The sequence below is a fragment of the Rhagoletis zephyria genome, unplaced genomic scaffold (genome assembly GCF_001687245.7).
Source record: "Rhagoletis zephyria isolate East Lansing unplaced genomic scaffold, Rhagoletis_zephyria_1.1 Rzeph_scaffold_02748, whole genome shotgun sequence".
NCBI lineage: Eukaryota > Metazoa > Arthropoda > Insecta > Diptera > Tephritidae > Rhagoletis > Rhagoletis zephyria.
In genome coordinates this window covers 1-25,543 of record NW_016159832.1, presented here as the reverse complement: position 1 = coordinate 25,543, position 25,543 = coordinate 1, and the positions used below count along the sequence as shown (strand labels likewise).

General features: G+C 32.8%; 1 protein-coding gene across 1 annotated transcript in view; it reads right to left on the bottom strand.

The window, feature by feature from the left end:
• The window catches only part of blot (solute carrier family member bloated tubules), a 59,494-nt gene extending 38,181 nt beyond the window's left edge, over positions 1 to 21,313 (bottom strand). The window contains exon 1 of the mRNA XM_017622290.1: positions 20,271 to 21,313. Within this exon, the coding sequence (XP_017477779.1) occupies positions 20,271 to 21,131 (861 nt within the window). The 5' untranslated portion in view covers positions 21,132 to 21,313. The remainder of the gene's footprint in view (positions 1 to 20,270) is intronic.
• Between the last annotated feature and the right edge of the window lie 4,230 nt (positions 21,314 to 25,543).

Below are 25,543 nucleotides of genomic sequence, written 5' to 3'. Positions count from 1 at the left end.
TCATTAGCATGTAAATAGCTGTTGCATCTTTGTTTAAACACTTTTGAGCACGCAAGCAATGAGCAGAGGCGTTTGTTTAATAAAAAATAATTCATTTGCTATTGTTTGCATAATTTTAAACGCACACTGTATATATGTATGTAGGTAAAAGAATTAATGATCATGTGCTTCTAGAGAATAGAACAAAAGTGACTGGAATAGCAGCGTAAAATCTTGTACGTTGAAGCGAATATACCCAATGCACGTTTTCGGGAATATGGATTGATTTCTTTGCATTTGCCCCTTCATTTTTTCAAGCGGATAAAATGTTTAATTGAAGCACCCCGGGTCCAAATATATGTAGTATATTGTAAATTTTTAATATTGCTTAAAATCTTAAAACGAATGAATGCCTCGTATTTTGCAGAAGAATAGGAAAATGCAAACAAATGCAAAGCGAATGCAAATGCGAATGCGAATGCGAATGCGAATACGAATACCAATACAAATGAGAGTATGAACTCAAATTTTAGGGTAAATACTAAAAATTTATTTCAAAGTATTGAGATATCGATAAATATATCGATATTTGTATGAAAATAAATTGATATATCAATGACAATACGGGCAAATTCATTTCTCTTAAATCAAATCAATGAAAATTATTGATAAGTTAATCGATAAATATGTTTATCGATAACATTTTCTACAATGCTTTTCTACACTAACCATTAAAAAGATCAATAAAAATATATGGATATTATAAAATAAATTTTGGACGGACTGAAATGAGGTTACATTCGAATCTTTCAGATGTTCCATATGTTTTGCGAACAAAATTTCTGGCGACTGTTATGGTTTAAGAAGTTCATTAAGCTTTTTATCTAAGTGAAATAAAGTACGGCAAGCTATGGCCACCGGGAGCTTAATCGTTTGGATGTCTATTTATGGAACGGGGGCCAATAGACGTTCTCATAAATCCCCTGATTATCTAAAAAAAAAGGAACTATTTGCTTAATGACGCTATGGACAAGAATTTTCTAAGAACTGTACTAATTTAAGTTCCCCGTTCGATAATATGATCGACATATGTACATATGTACATTAGGGTGCCCATCGAAAATGCTTTTTTTGGAAATTTCAAGACCCTACCCCCTAATTTTATTCGTTTTTATGAGAAATATTATTGCCTATTTTTATAGGTTTTTTAAAGGTCATTTAGAGGTCGCGACCTGTCGATTTAGATCAGAAAATAGAATTTATGAGTTTTTGAATGACAATTTTTCATTCGATTTCAAAAATTGAATATGATCTGAGAAGAACATATATATAAGCCTTTAAAACGGTGTATAATAATATATTTTCGGACTAGGCTTGTTGAGATTTTTTATCGGTTAAATTATTTCTCTAATTTTTTTTTTTTTGAATTTTGACCATCGATAATTTCTACAATTTCAAAATATGGAGTACTATCTAAAATTAAATCTAATTTCAAATAAACTGATACCTCATTTATGGCAATAAAAATTGTCGAATTTAGGCAAAATATGACAAAATCTCTTGCAAAATGTTTCTTTGTCCATTTCTTTCACAAAGATTCTTACTGTTTCCTATAAGTTGGCTTTAATTTACACGCTTTTTTCAGGGTTACTTTTCCTCTTCTTATTACCAGTGATCACTTTATATAGCCAACTTAGATTTTTGTATTCATTTAATTTTTATGTGCTAATAAAGCTCGACCTTAAACTAATTTTTGTATATCATGACTAATTAGTGCAGAAGCTACAAAAGGAAGTTTCCAGTATTTAGTGGTCGATATTTTTGATATGCTGGGCCTGTCTTTTTGCTCTATAGTATATAATTGCCGCTAGTTATGCGATGGGCATAATAAAATGTTAACCATCTGATCTAGTGTATGTGCTTTGTGAAGAAGCATGCAAAGGAAAAATAAAAAAACCAAGTCTATACAATTAAAAGTTGCGTCATGTGTACTAAGATACATACATATGTATGCTCCATGCATACATAATATAAACACATACACAGGTACATATAAATTGTGTATATGCTACTAATATTCGATAATCTAGCGCAATAATGTAATATAACGTTTTCCAACGAAGAAGTCAAGCACCAGTGCGTTGAGAATGCAAAAGTTTATTGAGAATATGCGAAGCAAATGTAAAAAAGTATTATGAAATAGAAGAAAATGCCATTAATTTATCAGCGTTCATAATTTTCTGGCGTTCTCCATGGGCTATAAAGAGGTACGAAACTTTTTCCACATATCTTTAATGAAAAATAAATTAATAATAATAATAATAGATTATATGTTAAGGCTTTTCCTACTCAAAATTAGTTCCACTTACATATATTAATTCGTAAATCGTTTGAAATTAAAAAAAAAAACTTGGTTTGTCGGTTTATGCATAGTAATTTCTTTATACCCCCTTCGCGTCTTACATATCGTATAAGTAACTAATTATATGAATCACTCCTACGCACCGCTTTAGAATACAAATGAGCTTTTACTGCCAACGCAAGTGGACAAGAAACTATAATCGGTTAGGAGTTCGAACGCATTAATTTAGATATGTATGTACGATTTAAATGGCAATTTGTGCTTAGTTTGGTTTTGGCATGAGTTAAAGATACTATTTACCAAATTTACTGCATTCATTAATGCATACTAAAACGAATTGTGGCTTCAGCATGACAAAGGCTTATTTATCCCCTTTGAATACATTTCAACTACTTTCCTATGATAATTTTCAAGAAAAGCTTTTAGGTGAAGTTTTGTGAATGGAGTAGCGGCAGGAGAGTTGAGAAGATCTATACTTACGGCTCCATCTACAAAAAATCTACAAATATAAGGGTTTCCTTTGCTTCCATCAAATTATTTTTACTCAGCCATTCACATAATCCTGCAAATTAGGGCTCACACGGTTTTCCCAATTTTTAGTGGCATTTGATCCAGACAAATCCTTCCAGTTCAATTTGATAGTAATTGAGGTTCAATTTGTGCACCAAGCGGGCAACATATACCTATATATTTTCAGGCTAGTAGGTATTTCCACCTGCGGTTAGCTATATTTTGCCAGTGCTGAGAAAAGCAGCTCTTAACATACATACGTAGCTCAGAGGTACACTAACCTGCCACTGCGATAACCAGCGCTAACTCGTCGGAAGTTTCGTTGCCATGAATGCTACTGTCCCCACCTGGGCATGCCCCTATACCAAAATTCATTTTTAAGAAAAGCGTAAAAATACACGCTTCGAGGCAGTGGGTGAAAAGTAGGCACAATAGTGCCATTTTTTGCACTTTCATTCAAAGTGGCACTTTCGGCACAATTCATTCAGTTTTGCCACAATCATAAATTTTAGTAGTTTAGCATAATATGCCAATATGTATATAACAGACAATATATAACTTAAAAATCACTTAAAAATTAAAATAAGGGGCATTAATTAATTTTATAGATTTTGATCAACGCGCAACACCCTCCACAAAAAAGTTCTAAAAAATCGAAGGTAATTTTTAGCGACTTGAAACTTGCACTTTGTTTTACTAAAATTTATTGCGCTACAAAATTGCATACTTGAGAATTTTCTAAATATTCTGAATAAATTTATTTTTTTATTACAATCTTTTTTAATATTTGTGAACTTCCTATAAAGTGTGAAACCTTCATTGATATGGTTTATGTTATAGAATGAACTATATTCTCATAAATAATTAATTTAAAAATTTTTTATGAAAATAATTGTGAATATTATAAAAGAACAAGGTGTACGCTAACATTTTAAGCTAACTGTAGGTATACATATGGGTAAACAGGTCTGAAAAGCTATATTTCAGCGTTTTCCTCCTTTTTAATTGGAATATTGTTATTTTACTATGACTTTACTGTAATAATTCAATGAATTAATAAACAATATATTATTTCAGTGTACCTTAAAAATACTATTTCTGAAAATACATATGTATATTGTTCTCCTTTTCGGCACTAATTTTTCAGTTCATTAGGCACATTTTTAAACTTGGAAATTCTATCACTCCTTTTCCTCTTTCAATTATGCTGAAGTGTATCGAACTTTTCATTAGTACTTTGAGTGTTAAAAGAATACAGGATACGTACATGCCCATATGTTCATTATTTTCATAGACGCACTTTTATTAAACTTTGTTTATTTTTAAGAATGTTTAATTAAAATACAGTTCATTCTCTAACGACGATTTTGTCATCGATCTTGTTGTTGGTTTTGTTATCGATATTTTTATAGATTTTTTCATCGTTTATTTATTGATTTTGTTATCGATTTTGTTATCAATTATTTATCGATTTTGTTATAGATATTTTTACCGATTTTGTTATCGATTATTTATCGATTTTGTTATGGATTTTGTTATCAATTATTTATGGATTTTGTTATCGATTTTTTTATCAATCTTGTTATCGATATTGTTAGATTATTTATCGATGTTGTTATCGATTATTTATCTATTTTGTTATCGATATTTTTATCGATTTTGTTATCGATAGTTTTATCGAAATTTTTTCGATTTTTGTTATCGATTATTTATCGACTTTGTTATCGATTTTCTAATCGATTTTGCTACCAATAGTATTATCAATTTTGCAATCGAAATTTTTAATTTTTTTAATTTTTAATTTTTATTTTTAAATTTTTTTTTAAAAGGAGAAAAAATATATCCTTGAGCAAAAGAAGATGTATGTATGTACATATGTATGTACATTGGTTATGAGATGATATGAGATATGTAACGGAGGTTTCACTTCTCCAGTGTGGCCCAGGCGCACTTACTTTTTTCCCCATATAACAAATAGAGAATGAACTAAGTGGCAAACAATATCACTTTGAAATGGGTCTGGTATTTACATATATAACCAATACTGAATACATCATTAGCTGCAGTCTTCAGGCAAAATTTTCAATCACACGAAGTTCTCTAACGGTGTAATCAATATTTTTACACATTCTGTGTATGGTCACTCGACTGCAGAATTTTCAAATACAATACATATGTATGTATGTAAAAACAAACGGAGTCATGGTATGTAAAAAGCTACTGCGCATTTATAATTCAATAAAAACAAAATTTATTTGGGAATGAGTAGAATGCGAATTTGATTAGCTAAGCGCTTCAAGCGATGGAAGCTTGGCTTACACTCATTAATTTTTTAACGTTTTTTGGGTGTGTTGCACTGACCGTTAAGAATGCCAAATTACTTTCTCGTTTGTGGCCAAATAAAGAAAATAACTTTGAATTTAAAGTGGAATTGGACGACGAAAAGAACTTAATTTCATAATAATTGGAATAAATTGCTTAAAAACTGTAAAGAAAAGCAAACAAAAAAAAAAGAAATTAGTTTCACAATAATTATAATAAAATGCCAAAACCTGCAAACAAAAGCACACAAAAAAAGAAATTTTACCGGTAACTAATTATGAACTAAAATCTAAGTAATAAAAAGTAGATAATAATTTACGAATTCGCTAATTAACAGGTGAACTGGAACTAAGTTCATTCCTCTCAAAATTACTAATTTTATTTGTTTGTTTGTTGAAAGTTCATTTTTTTGAAGAGTCTCGCGTAACCATGGGTAAGAGCGCAATTTGGCGCTAGCTCAATAACGCCAGCGCCACCTGTGGTGTCTGCGCCCAGCGCAATAGCGCAGTGTACTGAATTGAACACGGCGCCATCTGAGTGTCATCACAGTACCCATCGTCATACAGTGCAGTACACCATACAGTGGAATACAGGAATGTAGTAAATGCTACGATATTCTATCATTCTTGAGTAAAAGCTTTAAATTTGCGTTCTCAACACTCAAAAGCAAAAACAAAGTACGTGTAAATTTTCAAAGAGTTAAGGTGAATTGTGTGTGTGCCTCTTATGTTGCTTGGTGTTAATGGCGCTGGCGCTTTCCATTTACTGGTGTTGGCACGACAACTCCGGCAATGGTGTTAACGCGTCGCGCAGGGCAGTGTTACCCATGCCTAGGCTCGCGCCATTTGGTGTCCTTTTACTGTGTTTTTGGAAAGTTGTTTAAATTTGAGAAAACTTTGCAAAGAGCAGAAACTTAGAAGACACATTTCAATACATTTTCCGATTGAGCAAAAGCTTTAGAATAATTTTTCGCTTTTGTCACCAAGGTGTATTTTATAAATTAGGAAAACTTTCTTAAAAGTATATGCTACATAATACATAAGTAGGTCACGCATTAGAACAGATAGGAATGCTAATTCAATGCCTTTGTTTTGGCCATGAAGACTTTCTGATTAATTCCTTGAAGGAAATTTGGGGTTTTTAAGTCTTTCAGAATTTTACTATATTTAATTCCGACTTGAGTAGCCATAGATATATACAGATATATTTATATGCAAAACCTTTCACTTTCTGTATTTGGCCAATAAGCAACTATTGTTTTTTTTATCTATATATACAAAAAAAAAAATACATATAAGGCAAACAAGAAGTAATTCCATATGCACAAGTCCAAAACTAGATATGCCACTGACGCAACAAAAAACACCGTAAACCAAGATATCAAATACGCGGTATAATATCTATACACATATGTATATATAACACAACAAAAACAACTGATATACATATATAAGAAGAAACTGAAGCGTATTCACGTACGGACACGCATCAGAGCGTTTTTAGTTTAGTGACAACTCTTTTTTGGTCGTACAGTAAGACATATATTTAGTGCTGTGTAAGTTAGTATGTATACACTATACATTGGCATTGTAGAAACCAAATTGTAATAAAATAACATATCTGATTTTAAGAAAATTTTAATTCGAAATCATAACTACGGGGTTCAGGGGATCTACGTTGAAAAGAAATTAAAAAAAAATACATTATACTTAACAAATCCTCAGGCTGTTGTTATAACAGATTTTATTGGCAACGTTTTCAGCAGGTCACGCACTAGCAGACAACAGAATCACTGATTGTGGGTAAGATAGGTTTAGGTTAGGAGTTAGTCCCCAGTTGGAGACACATATGGCTACTATATAAGTGGTCCTTGGGGATATCATTCGATTTTAAATGGTAACCACTACCAAATCGATGAAACTACGCGATTCAACGCGAAATTACAGAGATGGTTAGTACTAATCCGCAAGTGTTTATCTGTATTGGTTTTTAAGTGTGAGCCAAGTTAATTTATTCTTATACACTTCATCATTATCCAGACAACTGCGGCAGTGACGCTTTCCATACTTTTGTCCAAAATTTGATTTCCATTCAACTTCCTGCCTAGCATCAGATCCAAGTACTTGACCCTGTCGGAAAGCTACAGGCGAACACGCCCTATTGAGAAAAAAATTTGGGTTGGAAATCTTGTACTACTCGCATCTATGATCTTAGCTAGTCAAATTATTCCAAGTCATCGATAGATTAAGCAATTTACTTTTCATTCACATCAGTGTGTATTATTTATTTATTATTTTAGATTTTTATCAATGTTGATTTTACTTTAGCTATGGTTTGCACAAAAAAAAATATAAAATCAAAGTTCAAAAATTGATATATTTAAAAGAAAAAAACGTCCTATTGAAAATTTCAGGATCTTTTAAGATCAGTTGGAGGTGTTGTGTAAAAAAGTGGACAAGAAATGTATGTGAGATTTTTAAAACGAGACCAGAACAAGCCATTAAAAAATTTAACTTTCAAAATCCTGGAATTTATGAAGTTTAGAATTTTGCATAACTTTCGAAAAAAAATTTAATTTCTCCCCATTGACGGAAAGTTCTGACCAAAACTCTTATAAATCAAAAATGGTCGATTTCAATCATTGACCAATTTGACATGGATTGGCCCAACTGTATTTAGCATTATCGAGAGTGTAATGTGTACCTTATTCACATTATTATCGAATGACTTATTCACATTATCATCTATGGAGTTATCGATTTTTTTTCTGCATATTTTTATTGATACTTATTTAGTTGAAAGGCAGGTAGGTATCGCTATCGACACATTTATCCATATCGTTATTTGCATTTATACATTGTACATGCATACTTATCGATATCATTCATATCCCTTTTAGTTCCACTGGAGTTTAGTAGGTGAAAGAGACGAGAGTTTATGACTAACGATTCCACGCATTAGCGATTATTGGGCATCTCGCCAGCGACAGAAAATATCATTTACTAGCGATTTTGTGTGTTACTTGTCGTTAGGCAATTCGCTAGCGTGTGATAATCGCCACTTTTGCAACAGGTGATCGCTAGCGATAGGCCATGCCACGCGTATCGCTCGATACGCTCCAATGGAATTGCTTGCCATGTTAAATTCGTTAGGCAAAGGAATTGGTATCGCAAACTTTTGTGACTAGTACCCATCCTGGTACTACTAACGATTTGACTGACTCGCCAGGAGTGAGTACTAGTTTTTATTACATCAAACACATTCTGGTTGATATCTTTAATAACTCAATTATAATGCAAGTGCATTTGGCACAAGTAATTGCCAATACAATTTTAAATTATGTAGAACTCACAAACCATTATTACTTGCTACCAATAGCTTTTGGTTTGCCGGGGCGTATGACTAACAAAAAGTGAAAATTGACAAGCTGATGTTATGAAATTATGTACAAATGTACTCGTATATTTGGCTCACTTCTAAAGCAGTCATATGCATAGTTGCGGTAAGCGACAACTTCGTACAACTCTTGTAATACATGCATACAGACGTACAACAACACGGCAACACATTCGCAAAAAATACAGGCGTATGTATGTATGTATGTGGGTACATTTATTTAGAAACCTGCATACAACAGTTGGCATCGCACGATATTCGATGTCCAGTAGTTTCACACTCTAATTTCCTACAACAATTCATTTAAGACTATCTGTTAAGAAAAACTAAATATGTACATATATATGTACATATGTATATCTACATATATACATTCATAAATGTACATACATAGGTATGTATATTTATGTGATACCATATGTTGCAAGTAAATCACAGAGCGTAGCAAAAATTTAAAAAACCTTTGAAAAGAAGTGAGATAGCATTGCGCATGCATACATACATATGCACGTGCATACATACATAACTATGTGTATCAAAAATAGTCATCATTAAAGGGAACGTTGGCAATGTATGGCAGTGTCGCATTTCATTGTTGCCTCATTAATTTTTGACCACACTTATATAGCCAGAAACAAATATCAAATGCGAATGTATAGCTATAAAGCGCAATTCTATTGAAGTACTCATAGTAAAAAATCGCCTGTATCGACAACAAACATCGTTATAAGCTGCCAGTGGACGTTTTCAAATGATCAAGGTCTGTAAGTGTGTACCTTTTGAATATACCTATGTATGTATGTATGAATGTAGTTCTATTTATGCGTAAATGCTACAACAAATGCTTTGCACAGCTATTTGAATGCCTTTTTTTTAATAGAATTTAAACTTTTACTTGTCAACTTGGAAAATTAATTGTTTTGGGTTTGTCATTCAGAATTTATAGCCTTGAATGGTTCTTAAAAAAAATAAATAAATAAAAAAAAAATGACTGCACGTTTGGATTTGGCATTTTTTTTTAATTTTAGCATTAATTAACCCTCGAAATTTCACGAGATTCACATTTTACAAGTTCCGAGTTTAGTTCATTGTATCCACATACATATGTATGCATATAAAATCATGGGATATATGCTTAAGGCAAATACTATTTTTTACTCAATAAAGTATAGCTCGGCTTCGAGTAGGCTATTACAGTGGCTCGACTAAATATGTATACTCAATTGCAGCCCTTGCGAGCCCGCTTGCGTGCCCTGGGAAAGATGGATAACCAACCTGAATTTTTGCTCATTTTTAATTGATAACACAGCCCAACAAAAATAGAGACAAATTTTAGTACGACAAATGTTAAAGCTGTTTTTGATAAACTTTTTGTGCTGATTATGAATCCAGGAGCATAAAATTTCCACCAGCTCCAGATTTTGAAGGAAAAAGAGGTCAAAGTGTCAAAAATTCGCTTTTTTTTGCAATATTTCAAAAGCTCTAGCAAAGAAACAAAAGGTGATAGAACCTTCCTGGCTTAAATTAAAGCTAGAACTCTTGAATACTATCTCTGAAAATACCATTCCTGCACCTTGACTTGATCGTCACTTAGCCATTTGTTATATACTTTTATTTGTCTTTATTTTATTTTAGAAAAAATGAGGAAGTTGTATCGAATTTTTTAACGTTGGTTGTGTGTACTACACCAAATGTACATTGAAGTCTTGTACAAAAATATATCTTTCCCATGATTCCAGAAAAGTATAAAAATAATAAAATAATTAAAACTATTCGCACCAATAGGTAACACTTTACAAGCTAGTATAGTTTTTGAATTTTGTACTTTTCAACTTTTAAAAATATTTCTGAAGTAAAGCTTTCTTAAATCTCTTTTTTTGATACCCACAATAAAATATTTCGTTTAACTTGTTAGTTGAATTGATTTTAACTCTTTGAATGGGCTGCCACTACCATAAAATATATTTTCGAAATCAATCGCCTCGTTTGGCATCTATTTACACAGTTTTGTAAAATTTGATTTAACGTATTAATTAATTGATTTTACGGTTTGAAAAAGGTGGTAGCTCTCTTAAAAAAATAGTTTAATCCGGCTTATATCCTGTTTGTGTGCCAAATTATATTGAAGGACGTCTAGCCGTTTTAGCGCAAAAGAGCAACAAATATATGCAGACACTTATTCACTCACAAACTTTCACATTTAAGGCGTTCACACACTTATGCAATTCCATCCTAACGAAACCGCACCGTTTTCGATGCTACAGAGTTTACTACATCGAAAATGCAAGTAGGCATACATCTATGCGATGCTGTCGCAACAACAAATGTCATTTTATAAACAAACAAGCAAAAATATTTTGTTTTGCAAAATACAAGATTCTTAGCTTTTCTGACAAAAGTTTTCGCATAAGAAATCCGTCACTTACCCAAATATTTAAATTTTCAATATTAGACCATACCACCTTCCAAACAAACAAACAAAGTTCGCCGTACAGCCCTAAGCCTTAAGTATTCTTGCAAGGAAATTTTTTTTTTCCTTTTTGCCTTTTTAAATTTTTTGATGATACCTACATACATTCGGCAATAAAAAGCTTCTTTTTAAATAGCTCTACTGGAACAATCGAAATACTTTCTTAGCAAAAAGTTTAATGATTTTTGTTGAGCTTTAATTTACTGGCATTAGGGTGGTACGTTAGGCTAATAAGAACTGAAATCTAGTGGGTAAGTCCTAGAATGAGGTACTTGGGGACAATGAACTTTGGAACAAGAACATCGATTTGTCATACTTAACGATCCGACTGTAAATGCCGAAGATAGGGCGAAAAATGTAAAAGGCAACACCTACTTTCGGCTATAAAAAAAACAAAATTTCGAAATTTTCTTGCAGTTTAATGTACATATATACAATGCAAATAAATTCCTACGTTTCCAAAGTAGCACGCGCCAATGCTAACGGTCAGCGCTAACAAAATTAATAAAAACCAACTACATCTATTTCTATCAATCAATTTCAGAATCAGCGAATGTTCAGTTTTTTTTTGTTGCAGCACTAATTTTGACAAAGCGATAACAAAAACAGCTCCCGCTGAGCGCATGCCAATCGCACTTTTGTTGCCGTTATTTATTCACTACCTTATTTGTTGTAAACTCGTACCACTCGCTGTTCGGGCCACTCATAGCGAATACTCCCTCGAGCTCTATGCTTACGAAAATCACAAAGTCAATGAAGTAACTGGGGTCTTAACGTTGGCCAAAACAAATATGAAAAAAAACTAGAAAAATATATGCTTTAAATAATCAGCACAAGTAAAGCTGGCAAAAGGCAGACGAACTTTACAATCAGATACATACATAAATACATACATACGTATATAGTTAGTGATTAATATGTATACAAAAAAAAAAGTAGCGCAGTCCGCAGATTACTCATCCGAGTGTGTAGCCAAATTGCATTATACAACACAAATTAAGTATCAAAACTATTTTTTAATTTTATAATTTCTTAACGAATATTTTATATACCATTTATAGTATAAATAGCATGTATAGTATGTTTTTTTTCAGCAACTTACGCTATGAGCGCTTGTATTTGAATTATAATTGCCGGCTTAGTAAGGGGGCGATGTGATTAAATCGATCAGCTTTATCGAATGTTTAGCGAATTTAAAACAAAATATGCATTTTAAAGAGATTGCTGTTGAAAAGATAAATATATATATATATATACCTACATATGTACATATGTACATACATACATACATATGCTTGGTTTTGTTAAGTTATTTTCTCAATTTTTTTCTGCAATTTTTTGCGCTGGCGCCACTTGCTTAACAATATTTCTATATACATATGTATGTATGTATGTATATGTGTACCTTATATGTATGTATGTATGTATGAAGGCATATTTAACAAACTAATAGTTGTTGTGCGCTCAAGTGTTGCCTTGAAAATCAAATAATCGAAAGAGGGTAAAGCAAAATATGTAGCAACAATCAATAAGGCATTTCAGTGAAGCGGAATACTTTTACTTTAATGGAGCTGCTGTTTGTGTTTTTGCTATTAATATTGTATGTAGTAAGTAATTTGGCGTACCTTGAGGTACGCAATACACAGATATCTAAACAAATATAGTAGCATCTGGTAGGAAATATTGATGTATATTGAATTAAAATTTTTATTTAAATGCAAACTGCCAAACTGAGTAGCTAATCGCTTAAAATATGCAATAAGCTCGAGTAATTAACCATTTCAATCAAAAAAGTGCTAAGTCAAGATAATTTGCTTTAACAAAATTGCGCAAGTATCTTTATCTGGAGAGGTATCTATATACGGCTAACTGCTTGTACATTTACATTCATTTTATGTATGCATGTAGCTATTTTGTTCTATCTGTCAACAGAGCTTTAAGGAAAGAACAAGCCCTTTGAATGAAATATACTGGTGGCAGAAATAATAGTCTTTTAATAAATTTTTAATATCTTTTTATAAAAGTCTAGCTAGCGATACAACAAACACCATATAAATTGGCATTTTAAACCAAAAAAAAAAAATTAAAAAAATTAATAAAATGTTAAAATTTTTGGTGAAAATTCGTTGAATTTGTATAATTATTGCACAAAGTTTGAACTGTGGATTTATGTATATGGTGTTTGTTATATAACTAACCAGACTTTATAAAAAAAAAAATATTAAACATTAAATAAACCAAAGAAATATAGCCAATACTGTTCAAAATAAGAAGAGTATATTTCTTCTGCCAACAGTGAATGTATGTATGTATGATACATGTGATAAGAATAGATGATAAACGCCAGCTAAAAACTTTGAACCTGGGCAGAAACGGGGCTGATACACAAATTGAAACAGGTTATTTTACATATGGATGCAGTTTGCTGTTTGCTTTGGCTTAACCAAAAATAAATTCGCACACAAAAAACGAAAGACTTAAGAAGCGAACTTGGTTTCACAGTTTTATTTATATGTACAAGAAATGTATGTATTCAAAGAAGTTATATGCTCATTTAAATTGCTTATTCGCTCTCTACTAAATCATCTACTAAAAAGCGTTCATATAAATTACTTTAAGTATTTGTAATTAATTTATAATCTAAGGCGAATATCGCTAAAAGGCGATCGTACACCAAATGATCGCAACTATTCATATACATACATATTTATGTATGCCTAAATACAGGCAACAATCGTAGCTAAATCTAACTTCTGTAGAAATATTTATACTGCTAGTCAATATAATACATTGCATACATTTAGGCTGCGAAAGTTGTTCTGCTAGTACTTTTTCTATTTGGAAGGCATTCCGTTTCGCTGTGTTGAGACTTGCGTATGTGTGTATAAATTTGCTTAGACATATACCGTCGGCGTTAAAAATATGCATACCCTCATGTTTTGTGCACTTTTCATCTAACGCAATGAACACAAAGTTTCTTTTATATAAAAGAAAATACGCAACCCATAGCGAAAAAAAACTCTTAAAAAATCAACGGTAAAAATATCGCTGGAAACTTCTTGTTATTTCTTCCTTTTTCTAGAGTTCTGTATGAAATAAATAAAAAATGGATTCTTGTATAGAAAATATAAATAAATAAACTCGTCAAAACTCAGAGTATGCAAATTTTTGACGCTGACCTTACCACTTTTGCATGGATTTGGAAAATGCCGATGCATCGCGAAGCAAAACTTCAATTTTTTTCGATGCATTGATGTTTTTTTGACTTCCCTAGCAAGCACTGATTTAATCATTTAGGTGATTTTATATTGAAAGACTATCTACTACTTTTTCATAAACTGGGTGTCAAATCTTGATATTCTTAATAAATACAGGGAAATATTGACACGAATGTTGTTCACGGTTTGTGAATGAAAATCAGCAATAGAAATTTCTGAGGAAGCGAAATCAAATGTTTTGAGATACGCTTCCGATTAGCAGCACCATTTCAAAAAAGTATTGAACCACTAAATCATATTTTGTTGCGCCTGACTTGGGATTCCTTTTATTTCGCACTGCTTGCGTGTCAAAAGTGCATGCATATGTATAATCAGCTAAACACATACGTATATATGTACACATGTGCATACATATACAGCAGTAAAGACACAAGCTTGCTTTTTTACTGCCCTACAGTAGCAACTAATTGAAATGTTATGGCCTTTAATTGGCGCAGCTAATTATTCAATTGCAATTGCCTGCATTACAAATGAATGTACAAATATGCAACGCTACAACATGAAAAAAAAAATAAATGATACGCATGTTTATGTAAATATACAATCATTTGTCACCCGCCACCAGCCAACAAGTCAGCAGTCAACAGCAATCAACAAATTCATAACTTATTTACTCGTAAGCCGCTTGTGGAGCACGTCTGCATTTACGCCACTTTATTTATGGGTATACATTTATACATACACACGTAGGTATGTATGTATGCAAGCAAGCAAGTTTTGCACGCTTTATCTATATTTAGCTCAGACACATATCCAAATTCATGTTTGTTGGATGAACTTTGATTTTCTTGGCTAGCATTACATGTGTTTGAATGCATTGGACTTAGTACTTAAATACAGTATGTAACTGTACAAATTTAAGCATGTATGTATGTATGTACATAGATGCATGTCTGCTCTTTACTTGACAGCTTTGAATTAATCGCAATCGCTTTTAATTGACTTCAATTAAAACTAGTTTGAGTTTATTTTCGCTTTTACAAAATCCGAAGTTCAGTTTCGTTCTTTACAGATTTACTAGCTGTAATTTTTTTTTACAATTGTCCTAGTATTAGGATTGCTGGAATTAAAAAGCTCGAAGTTTTCTATGAAAGTTTGTTGATTTTTTTTTTTAAATGTTGAAATATTTTGGTCCAACATTTTCACCAACAATTCACGTTCACGACCACTGTTTTTTGGAATAGTATTGCCCCTACCGTTACCAATACATAAGTAGCTCGAATATAAGCCAGATCGAATCATAACTAAAATTTTTAACAATAATTGATTCGTACATCTCTATACTACTATATGTTCGAGTACTCAACCATGAACACTTCCAGAGATGTGCAGTATGAAAAATTCGTTTTATTTGAGTAGAGTAGTGTACTTGAATACAATGAATACATCCAGAAATACGCAGTATGAAAAACTCGATCTGTATGAGAGGTGCCACGCCCCTTTTCCAATAACATCCATTTTTTTATGAGTATGCGATTAATTTCGTATGGGAGGTGCCACGCCCCCTTTAGCTCCAATTTTTCTACAAGCGTATGCGATTGATTTCATATATTTCCAAATATACACAAAAAATTTCATACAAATCGGTCAAGCCGTTTCGGAGCAGCTGACCACAAACATCGTGACATAAGATTTTATACGAATGCTGGCAACCCTATCAAATTTTTTTCAATATTAAATTTGTTATGCATTCTCAGTGAAATATAATTATTGCGTTTTTTTAATTAAATTTTTTTTTTTGATATTTCAGATATCTGGCATCACCGGTTTTTAAATTGTGTCCTTACAAACATTCTACAGATAAAAATAAACAAAATGAAATAAAATGAAAAAAACAAAGCAAATCCGTTGAGCCGTTCTTGAGTTATGCGATAACACACGAGCTACAATTCATTTTTATATATAAAAATTTTTTTCGAGTGGGAGCAACCCTATTAAATTTTTTTTTTATTAAATTTGTTTATAAATTCTCAGTAAAGTGCATTATTTCGGCGTATGTGAATTAAATTTTTTTTTTTTGATATTTGAAATATGTGGCAGCATCATATTTGGCAACACCGGTTTTTAAATTTTTTCTTTACAAACCTTCTACAGACAAAGAGAAACAAAATGAAATAAAAACAAAGCAAACCCGTTGAGCCGTTCTTGAGTTATGCGATAACACAAGAAAGCAAGCCATTTTCACATATGAAATTTTTTTTTCGTATGGTGGCAACCCTACCAAAATTGTTTTCTGAATTATTTTTTTTTTATACATTCTCAGTAAAAAAGCATAAGATAAAACAAAAAAAAAATAATAAAAAATTGTTTAAATATTTTGACCTAAAAAACCATTAAAAGACATCATTTCAAATATCAAAAACATCATGGGAAAAATTTTATAATCATAGGGAATTGCATAAATTTCAATTATTTCCTAAATATGGCAATCATTTTTCAGCATCCCAAATTTTTATTACTGCATTTTTGCATTAGTTATATTTCAAAATACGAAATTTTTCCTCACCATGCTATTGCCACGAAAGCCTGAGGCTAATTATTACTACTTTGCTGAGATTATTTCGAAATGACGTAAAAACTACCTTCACAATTTCCTATGGCAATGCAAAGCCGCCGCCATGAACATATAAATAAACAAATTATTGTGCAATTAAAATTGAAATATCAAACTACTTATAAACAATAAGCGAAAGAAGAATGACGCCAAACAAAAAATGCAAATGGCAAAAACAAAAAAACAAAAAAAATATTTTAAGTCAATAAAGATGACACTTAAGCAAACCCAAATACAAATGCATTTGTATATTTGTATGCAAGTATGTGTTGATGCATGTAAATTTATTTGAATGTAGGCAAGTAATGCGTTTATGTAAAACACAATCCCACATTTCCGTAGAATTTGAGATTTCGTGTATATAAATTGTAATGGAAACCATTACCGCAGAAACCACACCAACCACCCCTCAGAATCACTGGCAGGCAGGCGGCTATTAAAATCCCCACTGCCACCGCATAGCAACACATCCGCAAGATCGCGCACACACCAAGCCGCTGTCGTAGCCGCCCTCAGCCTCTGCCGCGGCTGCTTGCGCTGCATATGTATGTATGTACTCGTATCATCGCGTTTCGTGCGTCGCCAATATCGCATTTCAGCTAAACAATTCACGTCATTTCAATTATTTGCATTTTAACGGTGTTTATTTTTATATCTTTCCAAAACGGGTTTTTTTTTCTACGCTTTGTTTGAGCGTTTGTCTGAATTATTTTATCATTTTTATGTGCTACCAACGAACAGTGGTACAAAACTGGAATTTACTTTTATAAACATGTTTGAACCGATTTGATAAGCTTATTTTAGATGAAAGCTAATAAACTTTAGAAGACACTTGTTGAGCCCGATTTTCGAATTTTTATTTGTTAATATTAAATTGTTTTGTGCAGAGTGCAGAGAAAGTAGCAATTTTAAAGAAAATTTATTCGGGTGTTCTGTTAACAAATTTTACATAATAAAAAATAGTTTGAAAATGTTATAGGAATCCTTTAAATCGAAAACATATAATTGGAAAATTTAAGTTTCAATTTTTTTCCGAACTTTTAGAAAAAATGTAGCTAAGAATTTCATAGGCCAATAAGTTTTAGTGCCATAAAGTGCAAATTTTAAGTAGCTACGAATTAGCATTGACTTTTGATACATTTTTTTGCTGGCTTTACCAGCAAGCTTTATGTATGCATTTAGAAAAAAATGCTTAGCACCGCCAATAAAATATATACATATTTTAAAAATCAAAACGAGTTCTTAGCCACTCGAAACTTTCGCTTTATTAAACTACTAAATATTAGTAAGCCTAAAAACTGCCTAACTAAAACTTTTCTAATAATAAAAAAAAAAATATTTTGGTAAACAAATTTTTATAACATTTCCAATTTTTTTGGGAATTTTTTTTTTTACTTGGAAAACCCCTACAATTATTTTCAACTTGTCTTTTAGCACTTTACACTTAATAACAAAACAAATAAAAATTCAAAATCGGTATCAACAATTATCTTCTAAAGTTTATTAGCTTTCATCTGAACTACATAACTGTGCAACGCTATCATTTGCGTGTGCTCACAGCATTTGATTTACTATCGCGCACACTGTACCGCGCGTGTGCATCTGCATTTATTCACGCTTCCTCTCTGTATGCTATATCTATGAGCTATGAAATCGTAAACGCTTATGTAAGCGCCTAGGCTGGCGTGATGATTAGCAATGCACTTGACTGCTATCGGCCACCCGCGCCATTTTAGCGAGAATTCGAGCTTTTTGTTAATTTTTTTTTTGGCGCTCAATTGATTTGCTCACATTTGCATCGACGGTATTGATTATATCGCCTACCAACACATATGTGCATAAATATGTTTGAGTAAACTAGAAACTTTCGGACACGAAAGAACGAAGAACATGGAGCTTTATGAGGTTCTCTGAGCCAAACACGAGATTTACATATTACGGGGGAACGAATGGGCACAGAACTATTGCCACAAGTTCTAGTGAGATGCTGTAAGACCCGTAACTCCAATCGAACATCTGCTATACCCAACAATGCGTTTCAGGGACGATTTGGACAGTTTGATTGAGAGAGTTGTTTTTAATCGCCAAATATCGAGACAATTTTGGGGGGCATGTAAAGATAGGTCTGATCAAATGTTCTTTCTCTAAGCTTCTCTCTAAAAATTTGGGCATAATAATCGTAAATATGGGAATATTTTAAAATATCTTAACTGAACTGTTTTGGTACGTACATAACGGCATAGGAAGTGGAAAACATGGGACGGTTAATAGGTCCATACACTGTGAGATATTAACAGGGTAATTTTGAAAAAATCAACTCACCGCAGTCTTTCGAAAGACAAAAGTCAATTCTGGCAACTATCTTGGAAGTTCTTTTCTGCCTTTTGAAAGACTATTTGAAAGATCTGCCAATGAGAGGGACTTAGGGCCAATTTCACAGTACGCATTTAACCCAGAATCGGCAGTTAACTAGAGATTTGCAGTATAAAAATCTGTAGTTAACTGCCGATTCCGAGTTAACTATGCACTGTGAAATTGACTCTTAGCGTTATTCTGTTTGTCTTTTAGCAATAAGTTTTCAAAAAATTAAATACAAATAAACCTATAAAATTTGAAAGCTAACAGAAAATTAAACTAAAAAATAAAAAATTTAAAAAAGTAAGATAGTTCTAAAAAGTAAATGATATGTTAAAAAATATTTTTCTTTTGAAAATGATATCTAAAGTTACTAAAAATTAAATAAACTTAAAAAAATATTTTCTTAAAATAAAATAAGCCAAAAATTAAAAGAAATTTTAATTAAAACCAAGTAAAAATAAAGTAAGTTCCTACATAATGACTGAAATAAATAATAGAAATAAAAAAAAAAAAAAACATTTTCTTATCTCCTTATAAAAAATATATAGGTATAGATATATATAAAAATTAAATGAAATTAAAAAAAAATTTTCGTTTTAAAATAAAATAAACTAAAAATTAAAAGAAATTTTAATTACAAAAAGAAAAAATAAAATAAGTTCGTCAATATTAAACTTACTTTAAATAAAAATTCTTTTTAAAACAATAAAATCTAATAACTAAATTACAAAAGCAAAAAAAACCTGTTTAAAAAAATTAAATGAAATTAAAAAATTTATGTATTTTTTTTAACAATAAAACTAAAAATTAAAAGAAAATTTAGTTAAAAAAGCTAAAATAAACGCAAAAAAAATCCGCCCGCCGAGAAACTTGAACCTCAGACCTCTCGAATGGCACGGCAGTGTTTTGCTCACATATTTATTCACTATAACGTACACAAAATACTTAGGAGTATGTAGAATACGTTGGAAAAGCGTCGATCACTAAGTGGGCCTTAAAGTAAGATGCAAAAAAATATAAACATTGGTCAACTTCACTCACCTGCTGATTGGAATCATCGTCCGTCACCGGCAGCAACTTCACCGTACTGCCATTGGTCATATTAAAGCTGCCACTGCTCGAAAGATTCTTCGTGTGCGGTGTGGATGCCACAACAGTGTTGGAATAATGAAAATCACTACTGCTAGCCACCTCATGACTATGATAATCGGATATTATATCGTTTAGTGTATTGTTGCTACCGCTGATGGTAGTAGCACCACTAGTGCTGATGCGTCCCGAAGCGGCAGTTGTGCGACCGCTTAATGTGCCATTACCATTACCCATATGACCACCACCACCACCGCCACTTGTACTCCTAATTGTGCCACTGCCACCGCCGCCACCACCTGTGCCAGTTATGGCTGTCATTGTGGAAACTGTAGAGATATAACTGCGCGTTGTTTGTGGTGATGGAGTTATAGTCACAGCGCTTCTACCATCATGCTCACCATGCATCACAGTCGCATCATCAGCATCAGCATCACCAAATCGACGCATATTCACCCAAGATAAACGATTGCGCTGTTTACGTTCCATTGTTGCTGGATTACTATCCGACTGTGTAACGCTGCTGATAGCCGTTACAGGGCCATTGTGGCTGGACGTTGCGTCTGCGCCAATCACATAAATGCTGGTCGCATTCGAATCAGTACGCAACCGCATGGCTTCTGATGGCGGCGGTGGTGGTGGTGTTGCTGGTGTTGCTGGTAAGACTATATTGTGAACGCCGCTAATATGTCGACGTGTATTATTCATTACCATTGGCATTGCTTGTTGACGTTGCTGCTGTTGCTGTAACTTTAAATGTTCGTCGAGTGCTTCGTCACTGGATCTGCTGCGATATGTTGTTGCTATCTGCATATTTAGCTGCTTGTGCCGCACCAGCCGCAACACTGCAGAATATTTCACACTACTCTGTGGCAAAATGTGCAAAATACGCAGTGGGTGACTGAACTGAACTGGACTGGACTGGATTGCTGCGCCGCTGATGGACACAAAGAGATAACTGTTGTATGGATTCCTTATACTTCAACTCAACACAGCTGAAATGAAAGAGAAGATTGAGAATGCTATGAGTGCGGGGCATTTTGTTGTGATTTGCTTGAGATGTGATGAGTCCCTTAAAGAATCACAAGAATAAACAAGTGATTCATTGAATTCGGAGGAAGTAAAGCATGCGTGTATCGGTTATTTTTGCTTGTTCTTTTTTTTTTGTTTTTAATTCACATTAGTATGCAGCCTCACAAACCGTTTTGCCTTGCCACACTTGCACTCAAAGACAAAGCTATAACCAGTTATTTGCTTCGTGCTTTTTCCCCATCTGTTTTCAATGCGGATTTTTGCACAAATCGCATTTGAGCGCGTGTATATAAACACTTATACACATATGTACATATGCATGTTTATATGTCTATCTCCACACCAAAGACAAAAAGCTTGTTTGATTAGTTCGCAAATGGCTGTGATTAGCGCTTAGCACGCCGATGCTGTGGCGTTGATGATAATTAATTTCATTTGGCTCCCTGCTCTGTGCCAACATAACATAATCAACAAAGTTAATGATTCACACATTTGTATGTTTTCCTTTGAAAATGCTGTTTTTTTTCTACTTCTGCTCACCCATTAAAGCTGCTTATCTGTTAAAGCTGCATATGGAATTCCAAATGTCAACAGCAGTGACGGAAAGTACTCGGAGAATGGCACCATCACTTTTGCTATCGTTTCGTTTATCTTTTATTTATCTTTTGATATGACAACATGACTTTTATTAAGATACAGATTGCTCGGAAGAATATAATTGAGCATTAGGGTGGACCAAATAAAGGAAAGTCGGAATTTTAAAGCGTTGGCCCCCCTATTTATATATGTTTATTTATGTATGTTAAACAAGAGCATGTACTTTAAAGAAAGATAACTAAATATCTAAACATTAGAGTGGTACAGAAAAGCATTTGAAAAAAGCAAAGTGCGAATTTAAATGCTCGCATCCCTTAGTATTGTCCAATATCCAAAAATATACCCACTTTTTTTGTCTTTGAAATCACAAAAAAAAAAATATTTGGAAGTCACTCAAAGTGCTCAAAGTTTCACATGTATTTTATATGAAAAAAACAAACAGTTTTGCGTAGAAATAATAAAGAATCCTTAAAACTCTTCAAGAAAGAAAGAGACTCAAATTTTTAGTATTAACTTTTTTATTGGTACCCCAAAACCCCAAAAACTTCGAACGCTTTGAGCGACCTCTAAATATTTTGTATTCAAAAAAAACACATGGTATAATTTTTTCAATCTAGAACCATCCTAGATGGTGAGAGCATTAAAATTCCGACTTTAACTTTCTCAAATTCACTTTATTGGGCCACCCTAATGCACACGTACGTGCCTATATGAATACAAATATTTATTTACATATCTTTCTGTACAACACAGGCACTTGTTTAACATAAATATACATATGTATGTAAATATGCGCTTGAATAAAATGCAGAGGCATTGTCACAACAGCTTAGTGGCGAGAGTGGCCATTGGAAGACGGTGCCTTTGAATGCTTGAATTAAATGGCTTTCAGAAGCATTTATGACTATTAAAAGATAAATATAGTATAATGATAAGCTAAGTGATGCGTTTTCACTTTATAATGATGACGGAATCTAGGCTCATAATAAAAGCATTTCATACTTTCTTCGACGACTTTTTAATCTCATTATTAAAAGGTTCTTTCACTTCAAAAAAGCAAGAGTATATTTTAGAAAATAGTTCTGTGAGTGTACACACTAACTATACGTACATACACATATAATAATAATAGCAGTATCCGGTCATGCCTTGATGCGGATCAGTCAGGCTTATATAGTCATAATTCATTTGATCACAAATCAATGCAAAATTTAATCGAATTAAAATACATATTTGCATCACAATTGTGAACTCCAAATAAAGAAATAGAAATCGTGATACTGCCTATTGTTATTTCCTAAATTTTTTGCCGATTAGTTTCTTTTTTTATTTGTTCAAATGAAGGAATTAAATATATAGATTTAGCGCAAGAAAGCATAATTTCGATTTCACATGGTATTAGTTTCTATACCATTCTGTATGGGAGTAGAAGCCAAGGTTGAAGTCAATATTGGCGACCCTATTTTAGGTTATGTTAGGTTAAGGTGGTGGTTGCCACTGGACAAAGGATGCACTTAGAGTATAAGCATTGGTCCTATGTAAAACTGTAGGCGTATGTGCTTGAATCGCAGTCAGCAAAAGCTGTGCAAGTTAAACGGAAGTGATGAGATGATTATATGGAGTTGCCACAATGAGGCTACGGTGGGATATTTAGTCTCACTGCGTGAATCCCAAGAGTACTTCACAATTAGTCAAAATTACTTCTACTCTATCATTTGTCGGTCAGACAGGCTTAAGTTCTACATTCTGAAGCACTCATATATGTAAGTCCGTCAAGGCCTACCTACAGTTCATCGTATTTTTTATTTTACTTGTACATTTCTCTGATGATTGATTCATGTCCTAAGAATCTTGTTTCCTTACAAGCCTAAATCTCTGAGTTTTACAGCAAAGTTCAAGTGTCTGGTAGCCGACATGGCTTTCTATTCTTTTTGAGATTGATAAGGATGAGTATAGAACGAGATATAAATACGTGGTTAGATGACGTTGAGGTCCAGTGATGGAATTTAGACCTGTGATTGATTAATTAAATTTTTAAGTAGAAAAAGGTCTCTTTTCGGGATTAGCATTTAGTAAGGCCTGTAATTGTATACGACCCGGTAAGTATATCCACTGAAATGACTTTGCATTTCCCCAGCCATGGCAGCTCTCCAGATATATAGACAACTCTCTGGTTAGACTTGTCCACCATCTGCTCTGCCCGCAGGACGCTAAGACCAGCTACGACTGGGTTATTTCTTTTTACAGCCTAGTGGATATCACCAGCTCTTTTTAACCTTTTAACTAATTAGATGATACCAACTGAATTTTCAAAAATTTGGCAAGATAGTCGCGGAGTAGTTTCATACAGTAAGCTGATCTGGTATGACAGACATTGGCACACACTACGGAAACCGCAAAGGTACTTGCAAAAAAAAAGATAGTTATATCAAAAGTACTCTTTCCGAGTATAGTACACCGAATATATTCTATGATGTTGCATCTATGCCGCTTGATCTAATTTCTTTAGAGGTCACCGTTTATTGCGACCGTAAGACTTAAGGTAGCCTTCTTGATGGATCGAGATAACATTAGGACTTTCCAGTTATACCAGATATGTTGGCGGCACTCTCGTCACCTATTATTTTTGACTATTCTTTACAACGCCATCCACTTTCGATAAGAAATACAAAGCTGTTTTGCCAACACGACAAGATCTCAGCATATGACTACCTACAAGGTCGGGGGAGTAGCCAAAAAAAATGTACTTCGGGAAAAGGGCACGGTCGGTATACTAATAGCTATAGTACAGAGTTTTTTAGACATTAAACCTATCTAGTCGCCAATTTACGTTGAAACAGTTCCTATTCAGTGTAACCTTCAGCATTACCAGGATCTTCTTATTATCAGCAACGCACTTCGTTCCTCTTAAGTATAAACTCTCACGGGTCACTTGCTCCCCTTTGGCTTATATGTCATAATCTTCCTCATAGCGTTCTGTTAGATTTAAATGTTTGAATATTAAACTTACTCAAAAAAGAATTTAAAGTTGATTATGCAAAGACTTAAGAAACGAAATTTTCTTGCACAGAAAATGAAAAATTCTTCCATAAATGAACAGATCACCCTAATGATAAATAATCTGGAAGTTGAAATGAATAGAACTTATAGGCTTAGAATAGACTTCTAATAAGTATGGATTTGAGGACAAGAAATACGATTATGATAATGGCTATTTTTTATGTAATCTCTCATATAAAAAATACTTCAAAGCTTCAACAAAGCGCCGATTTCCATTATTTCCATTGTTGTATGGAAATCATTTTCATTAAGAAAGAATTGCACTAAGCGTAGAGCAAAGATGCTTGAAAACACCTCATAAAACCGAGAGTTTCATTTTAAATTAGTTCGATCCGTCCGGTGCGTCTTTGTTATCTTTATTATCTGAGTCATGCACTTTTAAACATATGTATGTATGTATATTTATACTAAATTAATTAAATATTTTTAACTAAACAAATAATTCCCACGAATTGTGTGTAATCACAGTGTATGGCTTATCAACTTCTTATTACATGTACAAGAGTAAACATTTAAATAAACGCAGTGCAAGAAAT